Source organism: Simochromis diagramma, unplaced genomic scaffold, assembly GCF_900408965.1.
Source record: "Simochromis diagramma unplaced genomic scaffold, fSimDia1.1 OVJJ01000197.1, whole genome shotgun sequence".
NCBI classification, from domain to species: Eukaryota; Metazoa; Chordata; class Actinopteri; order Cichliformes; family Cichlidae; genus Simochromis; species Simochromis diagramma.
This window is the reverse complement of record NW_024386935.1, coordinates 178951-206087: the sequence shown is the minus strand read 5'-3', so window position 1 is coordinate 206087 and position 27137 is coordinate 178951. Positions and strand designations below refer to the sequence as shown.

Below are 27137 nucleotides of genomic sequence, written 5' to 3'. Positions count from 1 at the left end.
ACACAGGAAAAATGATAGAAGTGATAAAACTTACGAGAAAAACAAGAATGGGTCAAAGGCTATGCTCTCCATTTCCACTGCTGAGATTAAGTGTAAAAAGGAAATAGTGGCAACAGCAGCAATATAATTACAATATAAGACTCAAATTTTTTTTGTCTGCCTACTCTATAGAGCAAAGGCACAGCTAATTGTCCTGGAAGATTTCAAAGGCGAAGACCAACTCAATGGATGAATACGCAGATCTTTTACAGAATGTAAAAGATAATCTAGACAACCTATTCCACAGAAAATGTTGCCCTCTTACTTAAAAGATCTATGATTGGCCAATGTTTTCTGTGGAATAGATTATCTAAAGCTTTAAAATAGAACCTAGAATTCAGGGTTTCTGCAGGTGTGCTAACAGACATGAACCCTATAATTGCAATATGCTCAAAAGTACTCTACTCCTCCACCATTAAATCAAATTCACAGTTTTTTCCTGCTCTCAAGCACATCAACAGTCATCAATTGCGAGACAATTATTTACAAGCTCAAGAAAGAATATTATACAATTTTTCCATAAAGATATGTTTAACAAACAGAACTGCAATTGAATCTTGGAGGAATACAAACTGTAGAGAGCAGTGGCTGATATCATTATCTGGCCTGTTCAGATAACTGAACACTTCAAAGGGACTTTTTCTCTTCTCAGTCAATATAATCAAAACAGAGGAGGATGGTAACTCATGTCAGAGACATTTCTTAAAGCCTCTACACTAATTAAAAGATTATTCATGTATTGTGCACTAATGCTGCAAAGCTATACACTGGACAACTCTGCATAATTGGTAATCATAGAGCCCTTTGCCATATGGATTTCTTTACATGAAATGACAGAACATTAATCTTTATCTATAGCCCCCTACCTCACATGCACACTTCCATCAAGTCTAATAGCCAGCTCCCCACCTAAGTGCTCAGTTAGATGACCAATTTATGTAGACAGAGCATAAAAACTTAATGCAGGGAGTAGCAAGAAATGGATGGGCGGGAGAAACCTAATATTGTAATACTGTGAAGCAACAGAAACAGGAAATGTGTCATGCTTCATCATGACACAGACATTTTACTGATGGCACTGCTACCTTAAGATGGCTAATGACTTGTCTCTCTTTATTTTTCGATGTCTTATACATGTTAGGTCATATGTACTTTGGCCTTTTCTATTCTTCAGTCTGAATCTTGTGTTACAATTTTAACTGACTGTTTATCTTTGTAGGGCTCATACGACATTTCAGAACCCACCTTGGAGGAGGGAGAAAAAAAAACCCCAAAACAAAACATAGGCCAAAGAATGTGGAGCAAATTTAAACAAGACATCAGAACAAATTTCCCACGTGTGGGACTAATAAAGGTTATCTTATCTTAGTAGCATATAGTCCATCATCCACCACAAAAGCTACAGGGTAACATTAGAAGCAGATTTAGATAACAGTGAATGTGACCTGCAGTTTCAGACAGTTTGGTCAAGTTCAAATTTTCAATAACAGTCCAATGGTATCCTTGATTGAAATTAAATTGTCGGGCTGCAGTCAGTCATTTAGACTTTGATAAGCTAAAGACAATAGATCTGGTACCTGCTAAAATCATTCAGCTCAAGTTGTGACACGGGAAATTTGGAGGGAGGGAGGGGCGTCTCAGAGCTTCACTTTTTTTTTTTTTAAAATATTTGATTTCCAAACTTGTTTTTATACAAATCTGGGTATGTGGTGTGTTCACTTAAATGTACTGAACAGTGTGACCTGAGAGCCTTCAGATTTAGAGCAAACAGTGCAGAGAATGAGAACTCGGCAAACACAGTTGTTTTTTAGGTAATAAAGCCTCATGTTAGGCTGTGTATACATACCCTGGTTGGCCTGCCGTAGGTTTGTAGTAGCAGCGTAGACTATCTCAGCTGTCCTCTGGATGTCAGGCACCAGCAGAGTCAAACCCTCGGGCTCTGGGTCTGAGCTCTCTGATTTTGCCACACCTTTACTTTTATCTTTCTTTGACCTGGAACACACACAGATTGTGCTGTTTAATAACTTGTTTTTTCTTTAGAAATTTTTCTGAAACAAAAGATGATTATATGGATGCAGGTTTTATTGCTATAAATTATTATTATTGTTATTATTATTATTAAGATCTGTTGCCTGTTATTTAAATTATCCACTTCTCTGGGAATATAACCACGTCAGTAATCCAGATAACAATCCCCATCCCCAGTTTACACATTTTTACCCTGAAAGAAAATAAAATTGCTATATAAGATAACAATGTGTTTGTGCGGTGCTTCTCTTCCATGGCCACTCTTAGAACTTTGCTCTGCACATTTTAAAACAGTATTTTACATTCTGCCAAATATATGGGCCCAACAGCTGCTTTCATCAACCCAGAATTGTGACTTAAAAATGAAGACAAGTCCCTAGGAAACACAGCTGACAGTTCAAGTGATCACTCTCAGTGCCTGGGTATTTTTCAGGGTAAGTCCCTATTTTGTGTGTGGACCTGGAATGTGAGTACTGTGCTTGTATAATGTCCTATGGCCATCAAAATGATGCTCCACACAAGAAAGGCAACGCAATGCAATAAAGGTCTGTCATTTTAAATGACATCTGTCCCTTAGGTTATATCACAGACATTCCCATTACACCTGACATGGATTCTAAACTCCTGTGGCTCAAAATCTTACCTGCACCAACCACTATATGCCTTCAATAAGCTATCTTGCTCTCACTAACCTGTTATGAACTATAAGATTTGCTGCCCCTTGGTATGTTAAATAAACTATGCTGGCAGCATGACAGCTACTGCAACATTCATGGCAGGCATTTTCTAAAAATACCTTCAAATGCATCATTCATAACAAGGCACTGTGACATGTATGTACACAGTGTGTGTGTGTGTGTGTGTGTGTGTCAATCTCACTACAGTATGTTGTCAAAAAGCTTACAGCAGCAGTGGTTGAGCTGAGCGTGCTGGATATAATAAAAAATGCACATACATTTTTTTTTTTTTTTTTTTTTTTTTTTTTACAGAGCACAGGCAGTGTCCCTTTTGGGGTACATTTTAATGGTAAGTGTGAATACAGCTTGAGAGATAAAGAGCCCATCTTCAGCAGTATTGTTTGTTAATGATAATGAAGAACTGGGATAGTAAGGTCTTGGCTACATCCAATATTCAACTTAAATTTGTGGTGACATAAAGGATCTGATTTTTGTAATCTAAAATGCAATGAAAAAAAAGAAAAAACAAAACAAATAAACAAAAGAAGCCCATAACTGGTTTAAATAATTGAGATCACTTAAAAATTTAAAACCTTAAACTCATTAAAGCTTTCTCTTAAGGTGAAAAGAGTTATTCCCACTTGATTTTATTTGTGTCACCTGAGGCGATTGGTGTATGTGTCAACGCATGTTTTCATCTTTGCCAGCAGCATCCCAACAGAGGTTTGGCCCTCAGCATGCTCTTCGTCCTCTTCTTCCTCATCCTGGCCTGGGTCTCCAGTCAGAGGCAGCAGCAGAGGAACCAGTGCCGTGCAGGTAGAAATGGCCCTCAGCAGCTCCAGTAGTGCTCGATAGAGGGGGACGTGGCGTGCCATATCTAGAACTGTAGAGACAACGTGGATACAGCGTTACATGTTTACTGGTAGATATAACCTAATCTAGGGTCACCATTCCCAACATCATGGTCCAGAAAACTGATTGCTGTGAAGTTGCTCACCATCTAAACACGTGTGTTCAGTGCTGCCACTATTGACATGATTCAATATTTCAGCAGAACCTATGAACAAAGTAGTGGAGTCCTTTCTGCAGCTTCCAGACACTTGTGAAGGCAAACTAATGACTAAAGACTTCTGCCCTGTAGCCTAAAGGAGATGGAGGTTTTCCAACAACATAACAAAGACTTGCATTACACTTTGTTTTGTATAACAATTAAAAAAAAAAAAAAAAAAAAGTAGAATTTCACAAGAAAACATTATAAAAGCTGGTTGTAATAAGTGCATACCTCTGCTGAACAAAGAAAGAAGAAAAAGTCAGATGCTATGAGATTGCAGAGAATGTGGGTGTTGTAAGAACATCATCGATCAATACGACTTTGAGATGGCAAACTTGTGTAAAGAGTTGTAAAAAACCAAACCTTTATCAGCAGTGTCACAAGCTTTAAAGAGCAGGGTATGTGTCATAGAAGAGGAAATAATGCCAAACCCTGAATACACCAGGAATATCACAAGTCTTTAAGATGAAAACAGTATCTGAGGTAGACACTGAGAGCTTGGTACTGAGCAGATATGATTGGTGTGTGTGTGTGTGTGTGTGTGTGTGTGTGTGTGTGTGTGTGTGTGTCAGTCAATCAGTGGTCTATCTCTGTCCTACCTAAAGTCACAAACCAAACCTGACAGCTCTTACTTCTTGTCAACAAGTGAGGTCTGAAATAACAGGATGTGGATGGCCCTGGAGCCTGAGTCAGCTAGAGACGTATGCTGAATGGAGGTTTGTGCTCAGCAGCACACACATTGAGAAACTGTCTCTTTGCTTTCTCTGCTCTCTACATTTTCTTTTTCTATAATAATTATATGATATGTCGTATCCCATCAACACAAACATTTTACGAGAAAGAAAGGTTATGTATATAACCCCGGCTCTCTGAGTAGCATGAGTGAGTGTCTCACTATGGGAAGGCCTCCTGCGTGACCTCATCAGAAGCTCAAATGACATTACACCGGTTAAGTGACGCCCATGTCAGGAGGGGCTAGTGCATCCCTATGTAATAGGCTGACGTAGCGTCAGATATCATTCAAAACAAGTCCACCTCTTCCTCACTTCCATATCAAGGAGGGTGGTCTAGTGAGACACTAACTCCCTCATGCCATTTAGAGAACAACAATGTGTGAGGTTTAGACACAGTCTTTCCCATATGTGGTTAAGAACAGGACACAAACACCTGGTCATTTTTTCTGACACTGGGTTCTGTCCATATAAATATGCAGAGCACAGACTAGACACAAGGTGTGCAGCTGCTGTTGCTCCTTTGAGGTGAAAGGTGGTGTGTAAAAGGCCGGCAGTTCTACAGGGGAACATGTGCTGACAACCTTTGGGATATAGGCGAGATTGAGCCGCATATTGACCTAAGTATTATCTGAGGAGAACTGAATGCATGACTGATGCACACAGAGATCGTGGATTTCTCCTCCTAAATGCTTAGCCAAAGCTGAAACAATCAATAGAGCTGTCTTCAAGGACAGAAATTTTACCTAAACATCTTCCAGGGGTTCATATGGGAAACAGGATAACGCAGCTAATACTGTGGGAAGGTCCCACGATGGAGCCAGTGGCCTAGATTTAGGCAATTTACAGCGTGGACCCTTCATGAGACAGCATATTAAACAGTTTTCCCCCCAAAACCAATACGGCAGGCTGAAATTGCTGCCAAATACACTTTAATGGTGGAGAGGGCTTTACCCCTCTCAATCAGGGCCTGAACAGGGATTGGCTGTCATTGTAAGCACCACTTTTCAAACACATGTCACTTGTGCTCATATAGCAGTAGATGATGAACACTAGAACACTGAATACTGTCAATAACACTATGAGGGAGCCCCACTGAGTTTATTAAACCACTCACATAGAGCTAGCCTCTCTGGGTTGGGGTGGAATACTTCCCCCTGGGCCGGAGACAGGAGGTCTCTGTGTAGTGGTAACAGCCAAGGTGGGCTGCACAGCAGCTGGAAATTCTCTGCAAGCTAGTGCTTCCCTGGCCAGTGTGGGGCTATCAGGATCATAGAGTGACCTATAGATAGGGAGTCTAGGCTGAGCCCTATCAAAGTAATGGTTGAGTTCTCCTCAATATGCTCTTTTTCACATTTATCTGGAAATCTAAACGCTCCAGATAATGTATAACAGCATCTGTGTGACAAGCCGCTTCCTGGCGGGTTGGGGCTTCTACCACCCAGTCGTTGATGTATGTGGCCATTGAGCAGGGCCATGCCGGTGTCCCATCACCTGTGACGGGGCTGACGGGCACGTCTGCATTCTGACAACGTTCTTCGTTATGGCAGACAGCATTGCTCTGTTTTTCAGCATGTTTGATTTTTTCCAAGTTTTTTACAACACTTGACAGCGCCTTAGGGAAACTACCCGGATGTGCATGTCTGGACTCTTTTTTTTTTTTTTTTTTTTTTAAAAATACAGAACACATGAGAGAAGTGCTTGTGAAACAACACTTCAAACTTTGGCTCTGTTGGGTCCAGTGACAGGAACGCCGGCTCGAGTTCTGCACTTTGTATGAAACATGTCCTGTTGAACTTGCTCTGGAACACAGGTGGGTGGGGGAAGAGCGGCCCATGAAGGAGACAAGCTGGGCTCGCTCTCCCTCCTCCTGGTCACGACAGCTGGGGGAGGAGGAGGGGCCGCTTGATGTCTGGCCTGAGGAGACTACTTCTTAGTCCATGGATTTTTAGGAGCCCCAGCAACCTGGGGCGCTGCCTACGTCTTACTTTGGGGATCCTGAAGGCAGGGACCGGGTGAGATGCTGCCTGCACGTATGACTGGTGCAGTGCTGCTGGGGTGGCATGCTGGGCCCTCCTCAGCAGGCAGAGTAACACCTGCCCCAAAGAGACCCTGAGGGATGACAGGGGTGTCGATGAGTTTGCATATCCTCCCTGTGTTTGCGTGGATTCTCCCTGGGTACTCCGGCTTCCTCCCACAGTCCAAAGGAACTCTAAACTGCCCATAGGTGTGGATGTGGGTGTGAACGTGAGCGCGAATGGTTATCTCTGTCTATGTGTTCACGCTGCGACAGACTGGTGACCTGTCCAGGGTGTACCCCCCTCTCGCCCTAAGATAGCTGATAAAGGCTCCAGCCCCCCGCAACCCTGAAAAGGATAAGCGCAAGTGGATGGATGGATGTGGTATCTGGTTTAGCTGTCAGGGCCTCTTCTAGCTCAGCTTAGTAAGCCATTACCATGGAGGAGATGTTGTGGGCTCTTACCGACAGAGCCGCTGCCTTGTAGCACTTATCCATAAGGCTAGACTAAAAACGGTCTGTCTTGGAGGGGAGGGATGGAGCCGATGAGGGTAGAGACGTCTTCGGGTGAAGATGGCTTACTACCATTGGCTCCACTTGCGGCATCTAGCGGAGGCTGACAGACTCCATCCCCCTTACAATCCAGCAGGGAGCTCCCCACGATGGGGTGTTTTCTCACTGTATGGCTTTGCTTTCCACGTCACCGCTATCTCATTGTGTAGCTCGCGGAAAACAGGCAACATATACTTCCCTGGGTTTTTTTTTTTTGCATTTGGCAATTTCTTACCAGAAGATTTTACAACCCCAGTTTGCACAGCGGGCCACAGATTGTAGACCCTCGCAGCTTCGGACTTGTACATTTTCCTGCACGTCGGCATCCAGGGGAGACGGCGGTGACAATTTTTCAACCTCGCTGGTAGCTGAGGGCTTTGCAGCCCAGCGGCCACACAAACCCAGAGACCTCATGGAGCCGCAACCCACAGTGCTCAAGATCAAGCTGCAGTCCACACCACCGCGTAGCGCCAGAAAACATAAAGGCCTCTATCAGAGCCCAAAACACCCTGAAGAATGTCTTAGGTAAGAATATATGTACGACCATAAATAACAGTGAACTTGCCTAGATGCTTAGCTACTTAACAAAAAAGCTCTTTTGCCCAGTGTGAAGTCAGTCTTGTAGTTCTATTTCAAGATGTTTGAAGATATTCCAGTCTGGCTACAAGGAGCACAGTGTTTGACAATGTCTCTTTTTCAAGGTTTAGCTGCCTTCGGTAAAAGTCTGATGACAAGTAGCCACAGGAATGGAGAAAGGGATTCCGAAAGTGTTTGAAAGAGGTTGCTTGTTTTTTTGTTTTGTTTGTTTAGAAAATAAACTATTTGGCAAATGTGATTTATGACTCAGTGTTGGGCTCATTTTCAGTTATTGTTTGCATGAAGCAGCACCTTACAGAAGCCATCGAATACAACGGTCTGTTGAGACGGTGCAAAAAGTCTGAACAGGCTTACTATGTAAGCCATATCATTTTCTTCAAAGGGATATCTACTTGTGTGTGTGTTGCCTTGAAGTGTCAGCCTCTGCTCTTGTTTGTGGCTCCCAGACTGTTTTACATTTATATTGAAATTTCCAAGTCCTTTCTGTTCTACTCCTAGCATCTGCACAACACTGAGCTTTAATCCTTTAACCACTGTCTGTGGATGACACCTTGCAAGAAATCTCAATCCCCTTTTGATACATCTATGTAATTACTGGGGGCAATCGAATCTGAATTCCTCCTATGAATTGTCAATGTCCGGATGTTTTCTCCAACCTTAAAAGGAAGAGGAAACCAATTTAAGCAGGCTCTACTGAATGGGGAAAAAAAAAAAAAAAGAATATTCGAGCATCTTTTAAGCACATAAGCAAAACACAAGATTAAAATCAGACAGTTTCAGAAGGAGCATAGGCAGTTAGTTTTTAATTTTTACTGCTTTAAAGACACAGCAAAAACATCTGTTTGAGCAAATCACATAATTTGTTTTGACACTTTCTATAAGCAAAAGTAATATTTCTATCCTTTTTTAACATGGCAAATTGTAAATAGACAGGTTCTTATACAGGGAGTGCAGATTTATTAGGCAAGTTGTATTTTTGAGGAATAATTTTATTATTGAACAACAACCATGTTCTCAATGAACCCAAAAAACTCATTAATATCAAAGCTGAATGTTTTTGGAAGTAGTTTTTAGTTTGTTTTTAGTTTTAGCTATTTTAGGGGGATATCTGTGTGTGCAGGTGACTGTGCATAATTATTAGGCAACTTAACAAAAAACAAATATATACCCATTTCAATTATTTATTTTTACCAGTGAAACCAATATAACATCTCCACATTCACAAATATACATTTCTGACATTCAAAAACAAAACAAAAACAAATCAGCAACCAATATAGCCACCTTTCTTTGCAAGGACACTCAAAAGCCTGCCATCCATGGATTCTGTCAGTGTTTTGATCTGTTCACCATCAACATTGCGTGCAGCAGCAACCACAGCCTCCCAGACACTGTTCAGAGAGGTGTACTGTTTTCCCTCCTTGTAAATCTCACATTTGATGATGGACCACAGGTTCTCAATGGGGTTCAGATCAGGTGAACAAGGAGGCCATGTCATTAGTTTTTCTTCTTTTATACCCTTTCTTGCCAGCCACGCTGTGGAGTACTTGGACGCGTGTGATGGAGCATTGTCCTGCATGAAAATCATGTTTTTCTTGAAGGATGCAGACTTCTTCCTGTACCACTGCTTGAAGAAGGTGTCTTCCAGAAACTGGCAGTAGGACTGGGAGTTGAGCTTGACTCCATCCTCAACCCAAAAAGGCCCCACAAGCTCATCTTTGATGATACCAGCCCAAACCAGTACTCCACCTCCACCTTGCTGGCGTCTGAGTCGGACTGGAGCTCTCTGCCCTTTACCAATCCAGCCACGGGCCCATCCATCTGGCCCATCAAGACTCACTCTCATTTCATCAGTCCATAAAACCTTAGAAAAACCAGTCTTGAGATATTTCTTGGCCCAGTCTTGACGTTTCAGCTTGTGTGTCTTGTTCAGTGGTGGTCGTCTTTCAGCCTTTCTTACCTTGGCCATGTCTCTGAGTATTGCACACCTTGTGCTTTTGGGCACTCCAGTGATGTTGCAGCTCTGAAATATGGCCAAACTGGTGGCAAGTGGCATCTTGGCAGCTGCACGCTTGACTTTTCTCAGTTCATGGGCAGTTATTTTGCGCCTTGGTTTTTCCACATGCTTCTTGCGACCCTGTTGACTATTTTGAATGAAACGCTTGATTGTTCGATGATCACGCTTCAGAAGCTTTGCAATTTTGAGACTGCTGCATCCCTCTGCAAGATATCTCACTATTTTTGACTTTTCTGTGCCTGTCAAGTCCTTCTTTTGACCCATTTTGCCAAAGGAAAGGACGTTGCCTAATAATTATGCACACCTGATATAGGGTGTTGATGTCATTAGACCACACCCCTTCTCATTACAGAGATGCACGTCACCTAATATGCTTAATTGGTAGTAGGCTTTCGAGCCTATACAGCTTGGAGTAAGACAACATGCATGAAGAGGATGATGTGGACAAAATACTCATTTGCCTAATAATTCTGCACTCCGTGTATAGTGCTTCTTCATACCACCTGGCTGATTCAACTATGCACACACTCACACTTCAACGGACTCCTCAACTTGGGGTTTCTGAGCTACAAGCCGCGCTTTGAGACCTAAAGGGGACCCATTAACCTGATTTATTATTAGGGTTCAGATTAGCTTTGCAAATTTCAGTGTAAAATAATTTAATTTAAAATTCTTTGGAAACCACTCTTTGCAAAGTCACAGGTCCTGTAATCAGTAACCTTTTTCCCACAGAAAACACCAAGCTCAGCTATGAAATGCTTGCTTCCAACATTTGTTGAAATATGAGCTTAATCTTAATCCACAGAAATGTGTCATGGGCAAAAGATGTACTTGGAAATATTGACATTTATAATATTTAAACTAGCGTGACAGAGTTTTTAGTTTCAAAGTGAAACGACTCAACAACTACTGGATGGAACATCCATATTACACACAGACAGATTCTAACAATTTCTGCCAATCCAAAATGTACAGAACACTCATTTGGATATCACAGCTCTCTCTGAATAAATTAATATCCATGATATCTGTAGTCTCCATCACCAAATGGAAAACTGAACAATGATGTAGAGCAAACTGCAAAGACAAGAATCTGACCTTTTGTGCTCAGCCACAAGATGAACTGCAACCCAAAGAGGATGAACATCCATCAAAACTATGACCATTCTGGTAGTGCTGACCTGCAGTCATTGCAGCACTGAGAACAGAGAATCTCCACTCTGTGTGATTTAAGGCCTTCAGAGGGCAATATGGAGACAGGTGTTTGGCGCAGCAATTCTGGATGTTCAGCCTGATTAATAGTTATCAGGCCTATAGACCTGTAGGAAAGCACCTGTGATGAATTAGTGTGGCATGTATTAGAGCAGCTTGAAACAAAAGTATTACTGCTGGATCCTGTTCACCCATTTAATCTCCACTAGTTTTAAATCAATCGTCTTACTGAAATTATGCATCCATATGTTGCATACCTCCAGAAACACAGTGATGTTAAGATGTAGATATTAAAGGCAGTCTTCGATTAAAGTCTCTTTAGCAGACAGAAGCAGTAATTTTCTCCCCTAACTTTTCAATTAATCACTGTGTTAATTTAAAGCCATACTGACAATTTTTGGTATCAAAAAACAGTGTCCACAGTGAAATACTCATTTAGATTCTGTGTTGGCTGATGCTCCTGTCTGCTTGGGGATAATAATAATAATAATAATAATAATGGATTGGATTTATATAGCGCTTTTCAAGGCACTTAAAGCGCTTTACAATGCCACTATTCATTCACTCTCGCATTCACACACTGGTGGAGGCAAGCTACGGTTGTAGCCACAGCTGCCCTGGGGCAGACTGACAGAAGCGAGGCTGCCATTTCGCGCCATCGGCCCCTCTGGCCAACACCAGTAGGCAAGTAGGGTAAAGTGTCTTGCCCAAGGACACAACGACCAGGACAGAGAGCCCAGGGATCGAACCGGCGACCTTCCGGTTACAGATACACTTCCCAACCCCCTGAGCCACGGATGTGGAGTAATTTACGGTTGGTCACATACTATGGATCAGAACAGTTATTTCAGGGAAACAGTAAAATACTGTGAGCTGTAGGACCCCTTTCTTTATTTAAAAGTCCAACATTTGTCTGCTCATTATAACAAAGCTTACTTCTTGTGAACGAAGAATTTTAAAAACCAGAGTGCTCATCAATCCAAAACAAGAAATTGACAATGAGAAAATTCATGACTATTGCTTCTTTCCATAGAAGGGGGAGTCCTGCTAAAATGACACAGAATCTAAGAATTCGAGCCAAACATAATTAGAACTGTTAATTAGCCACTGTAAGAAAAAGACCTAATAGGAAGGACGACATAAGAAGAAACACCTGCTCTCAAAATGTTAAAATGCAAGTACACACACTTTCAATTTGAAGGTTTTATGCATCAAGATAATTCACAAGTAGAATAGATTTGAGACAGTTGAAAATCTTCCCAGAAGCAGACATCCCAGTAAATTCACTGCATGACCAGACTGTGCAATGGTCAGAGAAACTGGGAGGAGAAAAAAAGCTCAGCTCAGCACATTAAATGTTACAATTCGTCATGACCTCGTGGATGGTTTGCTTAGAAGGGCTGCCATAAGAATGCCTCATCCTTCTAAAAAGAACACAGCAGCAGATCTTAGATTTGCAAAGCAGCATTTGAATAAATCACAAGACTTCTGAAACAACACTCCCTTCTTACTCTGTGAGGAAACGCGTTAGTGTAGCATGTTCAGTCAACCATTCACACCCGGCCATACAAGAACTTCTTTCAATGCTTCTTCTACAGAAAGGCTTTCTATCTATCATTCACATTCATACTGATGGATATACTTTAGAGACTAACTGCCGATTAGAGTGACTGCCCCGGATGACCTGCTCTTCCTCCTGAGCTACAACCACCTCAGATGCTTTATTAATCATTAATGCAGAATTCCAAAGGACTCAACTTCTTTCTTGCAAGTATACGCTCATTAATCATAACATTATGACCACTGAAGTGAAGATGAAGTGTTGTGAACTGATGTAAACAGTTTTTGATCTAGCAGTGAGTTATTGTAAACAATGGTTGGGGAAAAACAAAAGACTTAAACCGCTAACTGCTACTTTAAAGTTCTAAGTTTGCTAGTTGTTCAAGTGACTAAAAAGATATCTGACATTTGCTGATCTCTTTGTAACAACATGCTCTTCTTAATGTTAGCACCCAAGGAGACAACAGATTTTGACACCTTTCATCATGAACTTTACATTCCACCACAATTAGTAATTAAAACGGTCAATAACACCAAGTTAAATAACATTAAACAAGTGTTTACTGAGTCCGCTTTAATGGGGAAACAGGAGAGTTGATGCGTAGGCAGGTTGCTGCTACAAGGGACGGGTGTTGAGCACACGGGTCACACTGAGTGGGTGGCAAATACTGTGACTCAAGCACGGCTGGACAGTGTCAGGTCTTCCTGACCCCTATAGGGCAAAGGAATAGAGCGGGGAGTAGCTGAAATAGTAAGACTGTGACATGCCTCCGCCAACACACAGTCTGCCTGAGTGGACACCGTAGATAATGTGCATCAAGGAAAGTCTGTGTGGAACAACCAGAAAAAAGTAGCCTGGAGCTCTGTACCATTTTAAAGCACAGAAGAAATAGTGGCTGCATTTTTGTGCAAAAAGAATCCCTTTACAATTCAAGCTACTCAGGTTACTTAGTTTTGGGTTGGCACACACTGTGAACACAGTAACTGGGTTAGAATAAGTAGGAAAACAAAGTGCCTACCAAGAAATAAATAAATAAACACAATTCCTCGCTTCTATTTCTAACTATTGGGGCCAAGAAAAAACAGCCTCTGTTGGGTTTATGTTTTATTATTGCCATTTATGCATAGAAATTTATAATCATTTATGCTTAGAAGTATATAAATATTTGTAGACTGATAGAGGTTTGATCCTTAGCAGTCTGTAAAGACTGTGTGCCTTCCAGAGTGTTCTGGCATGCACATACACACCCTAAGGTCATGAGAGAGGTCATACCTTCTCTTCGTGATTTATACTATAGGAGGACACCTACTCTGTATCTGCGTAAGTATAAGTGCCTTTTGTTTAGGTGGACCGCTGGACTCCTGGCACCAGCTTTGGGGACTCTTCACAGGGTCACATGTTGATCCCACACACACGCATGCCTATACGTACACACGGATAAGGTACTCTTTGTTCACATGTACGCCTGTGTAAAACGTCATATGTTAATGAACTTGTGCATAGTCGTGTAACCACAATAAAGAGCAGTGCTACGAGGGAGCAGACGAGAGCAACTGGGGTCAAGCGAAGGAACGACGCTCATCACAGTTCTCTCCGTCGTGCACGAGCAATACAAAGAACTTTGCCGACTCGTGTCTTTGCTGTTGTAGTAGAATTGTCTCGTTCCAGCGGTGGGTCTGTGCTAGACAGACCCACCAGCCTCATTAGATAAACATTTTGTTTCTGCCATGTATGCAAAAATTTTAATTCATCAAAGTTAGTTGTTACATGAATAAATTAGCAATGATTTCCAAACTATGACTGAAATGACAACTAAAAGAAATTCATAATTATCCCAGTTCATCATGTAATTATCCTACATTCCACCTCATAAATAAGACAAAAGGTTCTTAACCAGACATGATACCAAAATAAATAAATAAAAAAAAACCCCAGCAGAAACTCCTTATTTGTTACAAAAATTCACCTTTTTGATGTTGATGAAGTATATTGAGATAGACTCTTTTACTTGTAACATTCTGTTGTACCTGGTTACCAGGTAAATTAAATACTGCTGAAGCCAAATTAATTCAGTCTTAAATTTAAGGTCTGATAACTAAAATTAATGAATTTAACGTTAATGTATCAACTAATGTTTAAGCAAACATATCTCATACATAGATGCAATAAATGTGTGCATATGAACAGAAATGAGACAAGAGCTTAAGAGAGGATTGAAGCAGAAAAAGCCTTAACAAAGCAGACTCCTCTAGTCTGCATGCCTACACATTCCTTGGACAAGATCCTGAACTCCAAGCTGCTCCAATCCATCCACTAGACTGAGTGTGTGCACAAATGTTCAAAAGTGCTTAGATAAAAGTACTCTATAAATGAGTGTGACTGGATTAACAAGAAAGCACCTTGAGTGCTCAACTATGTACCAGTCACTTTACCATTTAGTACAAGCTAACTAACTGAACACATAGTAATTGAGCCCAACAACACTGACCTTCTTTTCCTTTATTAAAAAAAATATCACTAATGGTTTTCAATGGTGCTACAGGAGGACTGGAAGATGACACATAAAAAAAATGTATCAACATCAAGTTTGTTTTAAGGTAGTAAAATATTTTATAGAAACATAGAAAAAGGTTACAGCAGAGTGAGGAGGTTCTATCACAAAATAAAGGGGGAAGTTAGAAAGAAAAAATAGGCAGGCTTGGTGTCCGTTTCAGAAGCCACTGGTTAGAGATGAATATATCTAACTGCGTGCAGACCCCCACATCTTTTCACGGCCTCATCCTCTTTGTCCTCCAACCAGTCACATCCATCCTTTATTTCCCCACCGCCTTTTATTGCTGCCTCCTCCTCCTCAACTCCTCCCCTCTCTGCAGGTCTTCCAGAATAACAACAGCTGATGACGGGCACGACTGAACTCAGCCGAGAGCAGCGCAGAGAGGCTGAATTTGCCTCCTTTTTGGATATTTGTCTTGTGTTTTGCTAGGTGGTAAATGAGCGAGTGTGTGCATGAGTATATGTACTCCACCAACACCCACAGCAGTGGAGGGAGGAGACAACTCTAAGCGTGAGCGATGTCGTCTCCCCCCTTCCTCCTCCTGCTCCTCCTCACTTCCTCCCTCCCCCCTTCTCTCGTTCTCATGCTTCTTCTAATTCATTGCCATGGACATCAGGATCCGTTCTCGCTCTCTTGCCATCATTCTGCTTGATTATGCAATGCATAGTCCTCCCACGATGACTAACTGGTGTTGGAGAACCACCGTAACAGTGCTGTCACTGGTGGTAGGCGCACATCCATAGTGTCATATCGATTGTCTGACACCCCGACTGCTTTTGGTTTTCTACAGAAATCTGCTCCATGGGAATTTACAGCTTTTCCTGCTCCTCTGGAATATCACCTGCCACAGACTGCTAATTCGGGGAGCTGCATGTTCTTACCAAGCTCAGAGGAAGCTTGGTGACAGAGAGACTCTTATCAGTTCATTCAGAAAAAATAATCACATTGCTTGCAAGGCTTTTTTTTTGTTTTGTTTTTTTAAAGGCATTCATTTCTAATAGAGGCCAGTAGAAAATTGGGGAGAGTGTGTTACAGCATAAGGTGTAGGCAGGCAGGGGGGTTTCAGCAAAGCCGTTACAGGGAAATCAAGAGAAGGAGCAGACGGTCAGTATAGGAGTAATTCAGGGGAGGTGGGAGGGAACAAATGAGGAGAACCCCTCTCCTCTCCACTACGCAGAGGCTGCTGGTGCTTTAGCAGCAGCAAGGCAAACCTGCTGATGAAAAAAAGGAGAAAAAAAAACTGGCAATACAAAGGGGGAACTTAATCAGAAGGGAAGTTTGTGGGTAGGGTTGTTGAACTTGACAGGTGGCGCTATAGACAGGAGAAGGGGACAAGTGTCACAAGGAGGTTTTCATTGGAAGCGTCGCTGAGCACCGAGAAGCTGTAGTGGCATCGCCGTCTCTCTCCGCCACTTGGTCTGTCGCTTATAGGCACTGGAACAGTCTCTACCCAGCCTCCCCACCTCTTTTTTTTCCTCCACATGTAGAATGCCCTTAAAGCCATGGTTTTTCTGTGAGGACCCAAAAAGCATGCCGGATGATGATGTCTTACACCTAAGGCGCTTTAGGGTAAGCCACTTTCCCCTTCCTACCCTATTGCTTTTGACTTATCTGAATTTAAGAATAATTTTCCAGACTTGAAGGGAAAGAGTGTGAATGTTATTCTATTATAAACCCAAGGATAGAAATATCCTGTTCATCTTTCAGACAACATCGTTAGCTCCTAATTTTTACCTTCTAAGACTTATCCATAGGGAAAATGGGAATTATGCTCAGAACAACTACTTCAAGGAGCCTGGGATAGGGGGGATTATTAATTTAAGACCTATACAGAGGAGGTGGGTGTAGCATGCTCAATCTTTAAATCAAACTTATTTTAACATGGAGAATGCCAATGAGCATCATTGCTAACAATTTAAAAGCTTCATTCCAAGTAATCCTAAAATGAGGCTGACTAAGTGCTGGCTCCTAGCTCACAACTGAGGAGCTCAGCTACAATCTGTAGCAGGTTGTAAGAAGCAGTCTTCAAAGACTAATCTCCATTCCACTCTATGAAGCCATTGTTGTATTTGATTCATGATTAATTTTCCTGTGGCTGGTGGGGTGGGAGAGATTATGTTGGCACTGCCTGAACCAGGGCTGTTTGAATGTGTTTTTTGAGCAAAAACTAGCAGATTAGTAGTACAGTAAAAAGGATGCAGCTGAGCAATGAAAAGACACCCAATTATGATTTGATGTTACTTTCAGTTCTTGTCTGACACAGTCCCCTTCACTTCCTTTTATTCCAGATAAGTGCACCCTTGCCAGGTTAGGTGAATAACAGCACCATGGGTACTACAGTCATCACCCTTGATGACGTGCGGGCACTGGAGCTCAAGGAGGAGCAGGAGGAGTCCATACTGGCCATGCTAGGCATCATTGGCACATTTCTTAACCTGTTTGTAATCGTTTTTGTTTATATCTACACCACACTGTGACATACCAAAACTGAAGAAAAGGATTTCTAAATCAGAGAAAATATGCCAGAAAAGCTGAAGTGAGCAGTAGTGAAGGACGGGGTTAATTAGAAAGCCACACATGTTGGAGAAAGAAGTTTGAAATGAAAGTCTATCCCAGAGAGAGGAGAAGGGAAATCAACAGACTGGTTAAAGATGTAAACAAACAAGCCATATTGCCAAGCCACAGCCATGAGCCGACAAGATAACAAAGGGCTGGGAGACATGGCAGGAACAGGACTAGGCTGGAACCAGGGTATGCCAGATGGACATCATCAAGCTCCCAGCCAGGACTGACTCTCCCGTGTGGCCCAAGAGGAAAAACAAAATTTCCCTAGATCAGATTTTTTTTGGACTGTTGTACTTACTGGAAAGAAGTGTTGTAGAAAACCGATATATTTTCTCTCTTTTTAAATTCAAAACTTTGGGGACCATAATTGCTACTTGTCTGGAAGGAGTTCTCAACAATATGATTAAAGGCAAAGTCTATAAAGTGACAACTGGAAGCTGCTTCTGGAAACACTGCTGGTCACCTGTAAGTCTTCAGGGCCACAAAATGTGTTTGATTCAGGGCCCTTACAGTAATACAAATACAGCACTCTTCCTAAGCAATGTGGCCGTACAACAACTTCCGACAGACCTGCAACTTCACATCATGTGTACCACAAATTCACACTATACTGAGGTGTTCTAGAAGTGCTTCCCAAACCCCAAAAGTGTGAAACTATTTTTGATAATACACAGGTCTTACACAGAAGTCACAGTTGCAAGACATTAAGGAATGGGATCAACTTGTAATTAAACTATGTAGTTTCCATTTGAAATGGGGCTTATGCTCTATATTCTTTCTTCATCTCTGTCCATCTTTGAAAGTCGGTGAGTGTGAGTAAAATGTGTCAGGTGCAGAGGGATCGCAGAGGTCTCTTCATTTATTTGCTCATATTCATTTAAGGGTAGTGTCAGCAATCATTTTCCTGTATTAAAAAGCTTTTGATAAATATCTGAATAACGTCTAGATGTATTGTGGAATTGGGGGACATTTGAACAATAAACACCCAAGAATAACAATAAGAATCAGTTTCCAGCCTCATCTGTGAAAACCCCCAAGGTGTTTGCGTAGAAGGATTCGTGTTTATAACTTTACATGAATGGGATCTAATTACAACAATGATCACTGGTGGTGGCATCTTGCGTCTCACCCTTGCCCTGATCCACTTCAAAGTGCTCATCTACCCATTTTAACTGCAAGGAGGGGAGCGTGTGGTAATAGAATCTACAATTCCACGGGTGAGCAGCGATAAACTGCAAATTCACAAATCCACAGGGACATTGTGGTAATGAATGAAGGTGGTGCTGTGGCGTATTTAGCTTTCACCTTGTACTGATGTCAATAATATGCCTTGTGATGTAGGAAATCCTTGAAGTGTGTACAGGTTTGTATAGGGAACAAAAGACTTTCTGTGCACAAGGTCAAGCATTTCATTCAAAAACATAGTTTTCCTTAGCCTGCTGTGAAAAAACAGTTAAAACAAATGAGTGGACAAACTGTGAGGCCTATGCATTTGGAAAACACAAAGGACTGCTTTCTTTGCCACATGATGAATCACTACAGACCATTACTCTCCTACATTATGCTAATGTTTAATCAGCAGGAATGATGCACCAAAATGGCCATTAACTGCATACAACATACTTTAAATCATATCTGTTTGAGACAAACCAAAACTGGAATTAAGTAGTAAGGTGGAGGGGACATGTGTCATTTCTATTTATGAAATGGATTCCAGATTACTTAATTCCAGTTTTGAGATGTATGCAGAGATGGCAAGGGGGGCAGACATATTTTAGTTCAGGGGAGTTATAAAAAAAAAAAAAAACAAAACCTCGTAAAAGTTGACGGACCAATTTAATGTCTTTAGTCAAGTAAAAGTCAAAAACCTATGACCTACAGAAGATTATCTTGGTGGACAGGCTGTGATTAGTTGACCTGTGCTGCTGCTGCTCTGAGACTTACTGCTCATTAAGGATATACATAAGATGTAAACAGATGTTTCACGAGCCATCTTTGCTCAGACTCCAGCCATTATCAGTATACTGTTTACACTGCCCTTAAACTAGATCATATCAAGCTTGCATAAAGTTAGAATTAAGTGAATTAAAAAAGAAATCTAAGTATCATCTAACCACCTAACAGTAACCATTAGCAAAACAGCCATTGTGCACCAATTCAGAACAGTGCTTTACTATAAACTCACCACAGTATGACAAGCTAATCAATTTATCCTGCACATCCTCCAGATGTTGGATCTTCACGATCTAATACACAATCTAAATTGGCACCATGAGCACAATTACGGACATTTTCAACCAAAACACTGTTCCAAATCGTTTCAACCTAGTTAACCTCAACTCCTCAGTATAGCACTATAAATGATGCATAAATTATGTATTTGCATCTTTAATGTTTTTGTATGTGATAATCCAGTGATACACAAATAATATCGTATTTTGTGTGCTATTGTTCATCCATTTAGGGTCAAATCAGTTTAAAGGTCTGAAGGCTCACACTGATGCCAAAAATCTTTCCTCAAATGTGTTAAACCCTAAAGTTACAAGCCTGTTTTGAAAATATGAGGAGTAAAAAGAACAGATTTGTGTAAATACTCAAGTACAATTAACAAGGTACATTGTCAGTTCCCACCTTTGGATATTTAAAACAAATCTCCCTCTTACTCATTGCAGTGGTAGGCACTGTAGGACTGCAATCTTCTGGACAGATACCTCTAATGTTAAGCCTGGAATTACACTTCCAGTTTGGGAGTTATAGGTCCTAATGCTCCTAATCCCACTGGGACCACTTAGAACTTAACTTTCTAAACCTGTTCCAGTGGTTCCTGCAGTCCATGATACTTCTCTATTTTCTCGTGCTCCTCCTTCCTGATGTTGTTGTCTCATCTATCAAACCTACAGTCTTCTGCATCTTCTCAACCACAACTATGTCTGGTTGGTTGGTCACAGCTGCTTCTCTGTGTGAAGGTAGAAATTCCACTGACCGTCGCCCTGTTTTTAATTCATCATCACCTTTAGTGGTGTCCCATATTGGTTCGATTGGGGCTTGAGGGCTTCTAACCTCTATGCATCACAGATGTTCTTGGACACTATAAGGCACTTGGTTGCGCCTCTCAGTGTACATAGTCCCAGCTCACATCTTCCATCTTGCTACTATGTGTTTGATAGTCTCTGGGGCAGTCTTGTAGCGGTCTTCCTTTCTACCATGCTCAGAACACCTCTGTTCTGTCCTTCCTAGCCACTGGTAAGATTGATGTCAGCCACTTCCCTGTGTAAGTCAATGGTACATCCCATGTGGCGGATTAAAACCAACCAAGGCCCTGAAACCAACTAATCTTCACCCTCAACCTTTCAGGTACTCGCATAGCAGCATAGCAGTTATTTGTGCAGTCAAGCAATCAAGGAGTGCTGTTAGCTTCCTCAGCTAGTACGAGTCATTTTGGGTTCTGGTGCTGTTCAGGTCTTTATTCTGGAGACTCGTTGTTTCTGCTCTGGAAGATTGCTATGGTACGCTCAATTTCAGTTCTGGCTGTGTCTTCCATTGTGAAATTGCTCCCTTGTAGCTGAACGTATACTCTGAATGGATCTTTGGCAAGCAGGCCATTCATTCTCTTGGGCTCTACTTCTCTGGCATTTCTTCAGCCTAGTGGGCAGGGTTTCGCAGTTTTTGGTTCTTCAGTTATCGAAAACTTGTGTCTCTTTTATATTCAAGACATGACCCAATTTGAGCAAGCATTTGGCAATAGTGGGAAGGGAAAACTCCATTTAACAGGAAGAAACCTCAGACAGAACCGAGATTAGGAAGGGGCACAATCTCCAGAGAGACAGAACAAAAGACACTGCAGAAGAGAGCCAGAGATGAAAAGTAACTAATGATTAAATGCAGACAGGTGTATAAACATACAGTAAATTAAATAGGTGAGTGAAGAAGCAGGATAGTCCAGAATGGGAAGCTCCCAGCAGCCTATTGCAGGGCAACAAAAGGAGGATAAAAGTTCAAGACCCCAAGATCCCTCACATTGTTACTTGAGGCCAAGGTAAGGCAATGCAAGTATCTTTTTTGACACCAGGAGCAAAAACAAACAAACAGCTGAATTATGTTAGTGTTAAAAATTCTGAAACAAAGTATGTTTTAGCCGAAAATATGAAAAATCTTATAAATATTTCAGCTACATTTAATAAATTGTCTTATTTAAAAAAAAAGTTTTTATATTTCAAAAAGACATATTTTGTGTTTTGGACCATGCTGTATTTAAAAATGAGATGACAATGAATTAAGTGCTCCATCTCTCGATGTATGTCAAAGTGCCCGTTATAAATGTTACCTCGAGCCAGTTATCAGATTTGAAAGAGGCAATGAAGGCTAAGGTGTAGAATGAAGAAACGTAAACTGCCAGTTAAGGATACTACAGAACATGGCTAAAAAAGAAACAAAAATAGCAACATTTTACTAAAAGCTTCACAGACTAGAGTATATTAAAAAAGAACGCAAAATTTCTATGGGACTGTATTTTTTCTTGTGCGCGTGCAGTCAATGTGATGCTAAATTAAATAAGCAGAGCATAGACAATAACGTTAGAGAAGCAGAGAGAACCAGTGTTCACTACAGTCAGCTCTGGTCAGTCATTTATTCACACCTTGGACCTCCTGGCTTTCATGTAGAAGGTGGTCCAGCTGCTCCCAGCTTCTATTTGGCAGGACACACCATGATTTCAATTAACTCTAATCAATGTCTACTCAACATATGACATTATACCTATGTGCTATTAAGCTGGGTGATAAATATATCAGTTTTAAAAGTATTACAAAGGACATGCTTTAACACAGCATGTGGAAACACTTTGATTTAAACACACGTCAGAGGCTTTTACCAGATAATGAGGAGTAATTACAACACTCACAATGCTATTTATCAGCTCTTATTTAATTATGAGACCAGGGGCACATTAATACAAGCCAGCATGCATGCTTACATACTCCTGCAAAGTTAAACAACCAGCAGCATTAGGCACACACAGGTAGCATACACTCGCTGTAACAGGCTCTGGGATGATACTAGCGCTTTACCAGTGCCTAAGGACCCCAAAGCGCTTTACACATCCAGTCATCCACCCATTCACACACACACATTCAAACATGATGTGTCGCCATCACCAGGTGCCCAGGTGATGGCAAGCTACATTGTAGCCACACAGCCACCCTGGGGCGCACTGACAGAGGCGAGGCTGCCGGACACTGGCGCCACCGGGCCCTCTGACCACCACCAGTAGGCAACGGGTGAAGTGTCTTGCCCAAGGACACAACGACCGAGACTGTCCAAGCCGGGGCTCGAACTGGCAACCTTCCCATTACAAGGCGAACTCCCAACTCTTGAGCCACGATCGAGGATATAAGCAGTGGGCTGACCTAACATTAACTGTGCCGCACCGTCTACATTCACTTGCATTCATGTATATATTTATCTGCTTAGCACTTTTACTTTTTGAAATCTGAGTTCTCTCTTTGCTATACAATATAAAATTATTCTAAAGTCCCTGGAATCCAAGATTTCATGCCAAAGCTGTAGCTTTGTCTTCTTCTTTGCAAGCTCCTTTGACTTTGTCTTCAACAGTATCCCTGCTAGACTCTTAGGTATAAACAACAACGAACACGTTTAGCCAGTGAGCATACAGCTATGGTTAATTGTGTAAACAAAAACTTTAAAGTGGCATATAGGTGTTACTTTCTCTCTGTGTCCACAGAACACTGAGTGTTAAGTAGCAGACTGCTTTTCTGATTTTTGCTTCCCAGGTTGATAGCAATCAGTTAAATTAACATTTTTGAAAATTGGTCTTTTTTTTTCTTCTTTTTTCTTTTTTTAAAATCTGCCCAGCAACACAAATGCCAGAAACCCTTCAGGAAATTGATTTCATGATGTTTTCGAGTATCTAGAATCTAAATAATGAAACATGGAGCGGTAAGACTTCTTAATGACAGATTTCTAAACACATACTATAGGAGCAATGATAACCAAAAACTTATCAAGCCTATTGGAAGTATGCAGCTTTCTGCATTTTTATAGTGGGCAAGCTAGATTCAATTACAGGATATTACATTGTGCTTGTCACAGACTTACTTGAGTTGATCAATATTCTCAGTGAAAAATTTAAGTTACTATCAAGCAGACAGTAACTTACATGTTACTTTTGGTAAGATGCATACCAGGTCTCAGCAAACAGACTGTAAATAAAGATGTTATGAAGACTCAAGGTGACTTGAGCCGTAAACTATCCCCATCTTGATGCCTAATAAAAAGTGAAATGTTTATTTTCATTCTCGTGATTGCATTCTCAGTTGTTCTATAGTTCTGTGTCATTAATCTCTTACAAACTCAGCTACCATCACTTATCAGCAGTCTCTCCTTAGAGAATTTAACATGTTGCCTAAAGGTCTGTGTCATGTTTGATGTAAACCACAAAAGTCCTATTTCCTTTGTGTGGGTAAGCACTATTCATTTCAGTGAGTAGAACGAAAGATCTAAGGGATACAACATTATTTTTACAGATAACCCTTTCATGTCCACTTCAGCGTGACAGGAGAGTCATCTTTCTTGCTTAGTGTTTATGGTAGAAATTCCTACGTGATCACTCTGTTGAGCTGAAATATACAGAGGTTCAAATCACTTCTCCTCAGCCAACCGGTGGGGCCTAGGAATCAAGGCGCACAGAGGCTAGATCCGTCTCTCTGTTGGTCATACTCATCACTTGCAAAGACATGGGCCCTACCTGAGTCGTTGCGTAGGTAGGAGGACATGGCGGGAATGAGGCAGGACTGGCTCAGCAGCTCTAGCAGCACTGCTGGCAGTGCTGAGCTGTTGTGAGCTCTGCTGGCTGTTGAAGAGGCATCAGCAATGTGGCAGCCACTTGAGCCTGCTGGGTTGATATAGCTTGCCAAGACCTAGTAAAGAAAAACAAATGCAGACGGAAAAAAGCTCCTTTTAAAATTTACCCTTTATGAAGAAAAGCGTTCATGTGACCTGCTCTGGATGAGGGAGAATCCATGTTTTTGATCACTGTGTGTCTTCAGATGTCCCTTCCTACACACCACAACTGCCAGGATGATAAACATACCTCTTTATTGGGAATCAAATATATGCACCAACTTTTTTTGTTGGGTGCTCATCTCTCACTATGACAAGGCACAGTAAGTAACATCAAAAGAAATTAAACATAGCTAGATATGATACCTTTGCGTGGTTCATGGTTCAAACGAATCCTTACTCATCTTAAATTGAGCATTGCTGCAGCCCTTTTTTTTATCCCCTGCCCGAAACAAGCCGTTTTAGTTCCCTGCCCTCCATTTAACCCAGCTGTCTGCTCATTATTTGCGTCTTGTAGTTTGGTCAGTCTGAATACTGAATACAGTCTGGAATTTGAATACTATAGTGCAAGTTCACAAAAAAATTAATGGGTTCATTTATGGCCCATGTTTCATAGGAAATACCAGGCAAAAATAACCCACCTTAAAAAAATGCTCATTTGCACTTACCTGGAGTAGACAAGTGACATGCTCTTCCTCTAGCCGTTGCTTGGTGAGGGCCTGCTCTACGTCCCAGCCTGACGCTGTAGATCCAGTACCAAAACCCGTTCCTTTAGCCCAGTACAGCTGTTGCTCCTCACTGGTCCCCCCACCATGACAGCTGGATATCTGTGGCTGCCACACACACACACACACACACACACACACACACACACACACACACAATATCAATACACCAAGTTAAAAAATATTAAATCAAAGATTTTGCATTTTTACTTCCCTTTAACAATTATTAATGAAATTCAGGCGTAAACACTGTTGCTGCTTTTTCATCACGTTTTATCATGTATTCAAAAAGGTCAGTGTTGGTTGTGGCCTTCATAGAAAGCTGCCATAAAACATTTGTGATTGTCACATGGAGTCAAACAAGAAATGAGTCAAAGGAGCAGACAGAAAATTGGTCCCTGAAGTTTAAAGTTAATGTTTTGTTCAATTGTCTCTCAGGTTTAAAACACAGTGTCTTATCTCACACCAGTGCTACCACTCCAGAACATGGGTCTCAGGAGATCAAGGTCAACCACTGCCAGTGTGATGTGTTTGGCTCAGATTTGTCTATTCACACAGTCCCTGAACAAGCATGAGACCGGACACATCACCACCACAAAAACAAGGCAGGTCTGCTTCAGGAACCCAGTGATAACACCTCCACTCAGGGGGTGAAAAACTCAAGCTTTAGCTAGATATGTTTTAATTTTTTCAGTTTGGTGTTTGAAACATGATAAGAAAACAGGTCTAACTGGTTTATTCTTTTTCTGGGATACCAAACCATTGTTGACTCTGTTCTTACGCCTCTCTTTGAGGCCCCTTTAATTTATAAAAATTAAAAAAAAAAAAAAAAAAAAAAAAAAAAAAAAAAAAAAAAGCGCTGAGGGCCTACACCTGAGATCACAGTAACTATGATTTCAGATGTGACCTCTGCCATTCACACTAGGAAAACAATCATTGATTTTTCCTACACATTAACACAAGCTGCCATTAAATGCATACAAACACAAACCAGGCTCTCTCTTCCCGACTTTATTTAAAAACCCATTGATGCTATATTGCTGTCAGAATGGTTTGTAAATTGCTCTACATTTGTATGTAAAGCACATCCTTAATTTTTTTGTTTCAAGAGCTAAACGTCCATATACTTTGCACTTAGGGCTGTGCGATATGACCAAAATCTCATATCCCTATATAAGACATCTATCGTCCTGATAACGATATAAATCACACAAATTTAACATTTTCTGCAAATTCTGTGAATATCGGGCAGCTCGACTTGTGTGAAGTGTTTCCAGCTGGGCGTCGTGTACCTAGAGTCGAGTGTTTTAACCGATGCATGAAACTATACATTTTTAGACATAAGTTGTAAAGGCTGCAGTTTTCTTTGAGTATTTATTACACAGCGTGCTGCGGGAAAAAGCCTGTTCTAACGTTTGAGTCTAAGGTTTATTTTTTAGCACCTGGTGGCTCTTTTTTAATTCATCTGTAAATAATCTGCTCTTTCACGTGATTCAGTTTATTTTGAAAAGTCTCAACAGGATCTTGAGCTTTATTGTGAAAGGTTTATGCGGAAAATAAACAAGCCGACACGTGATGGTTTTACTGTCGTTGTTGCTGACGACAACGCATAAAAATCAATGACTGCGATCAAAACAATGAAAAAATATTGCCATAAACAGTTTATTTTGCGACACCACGAAACAAACAATAGCGTAAAATGAAACGATAGACGTTTTTATATCGTCATCTGATATATATCGTTATATCGAACAGCCCTATCTGCACTTCTTCAGGTCATAGAAGACGTGCAGTTAGCAGAGTCAGGCAAGTCGAGGTGAGGTACTACCCGTTTCTCCCCCTGCAGACATCAATTATACAAAAGACATCTCGGATGCACAGCCTTTTCTCCCTGCAGCTGTTTGTTTTTTATCATTCACTATGAACAATTAAGCCATTTGCCAGGCAAAGGTA

The 27137-nt window shown here is 41.2% G+C and overlaps 1 protein-coding gene across 3 annotated transcripts in view; it reads right to left on the bottom strand.

The window, feature by feature from the left end:
* Positions 1-27137, bottom strand: part of birc6 (baculoviral IAP repeat containing 6) — a 139305-nt gene that overhangs the window by 22752 nt on the left and 89416 nt on the right. For all 3 annotated transcript variants that reach the window (XM_040037149.1, XM_040037151.1, XM_040037150.1), the window contains exons 63-66: positions 25128-25292; positions 24365-24536; positions 3405-3627; positions 1886-2031 (exon numbers count right to left, since the gene is read on the bottom strand). In XM_040037149.1, the coding sequence (XP_039893083.1) occupies positions 1886-2031; positions 3405-3627; positions 24365-24536; positions 25128-25292 (706 nt within the window). The remainder of the gene's footprint in view (positions 1-1885; positions 2032-3404; positions 3628-24364; positions 24537-25127; positions 25293-27137) is intronic.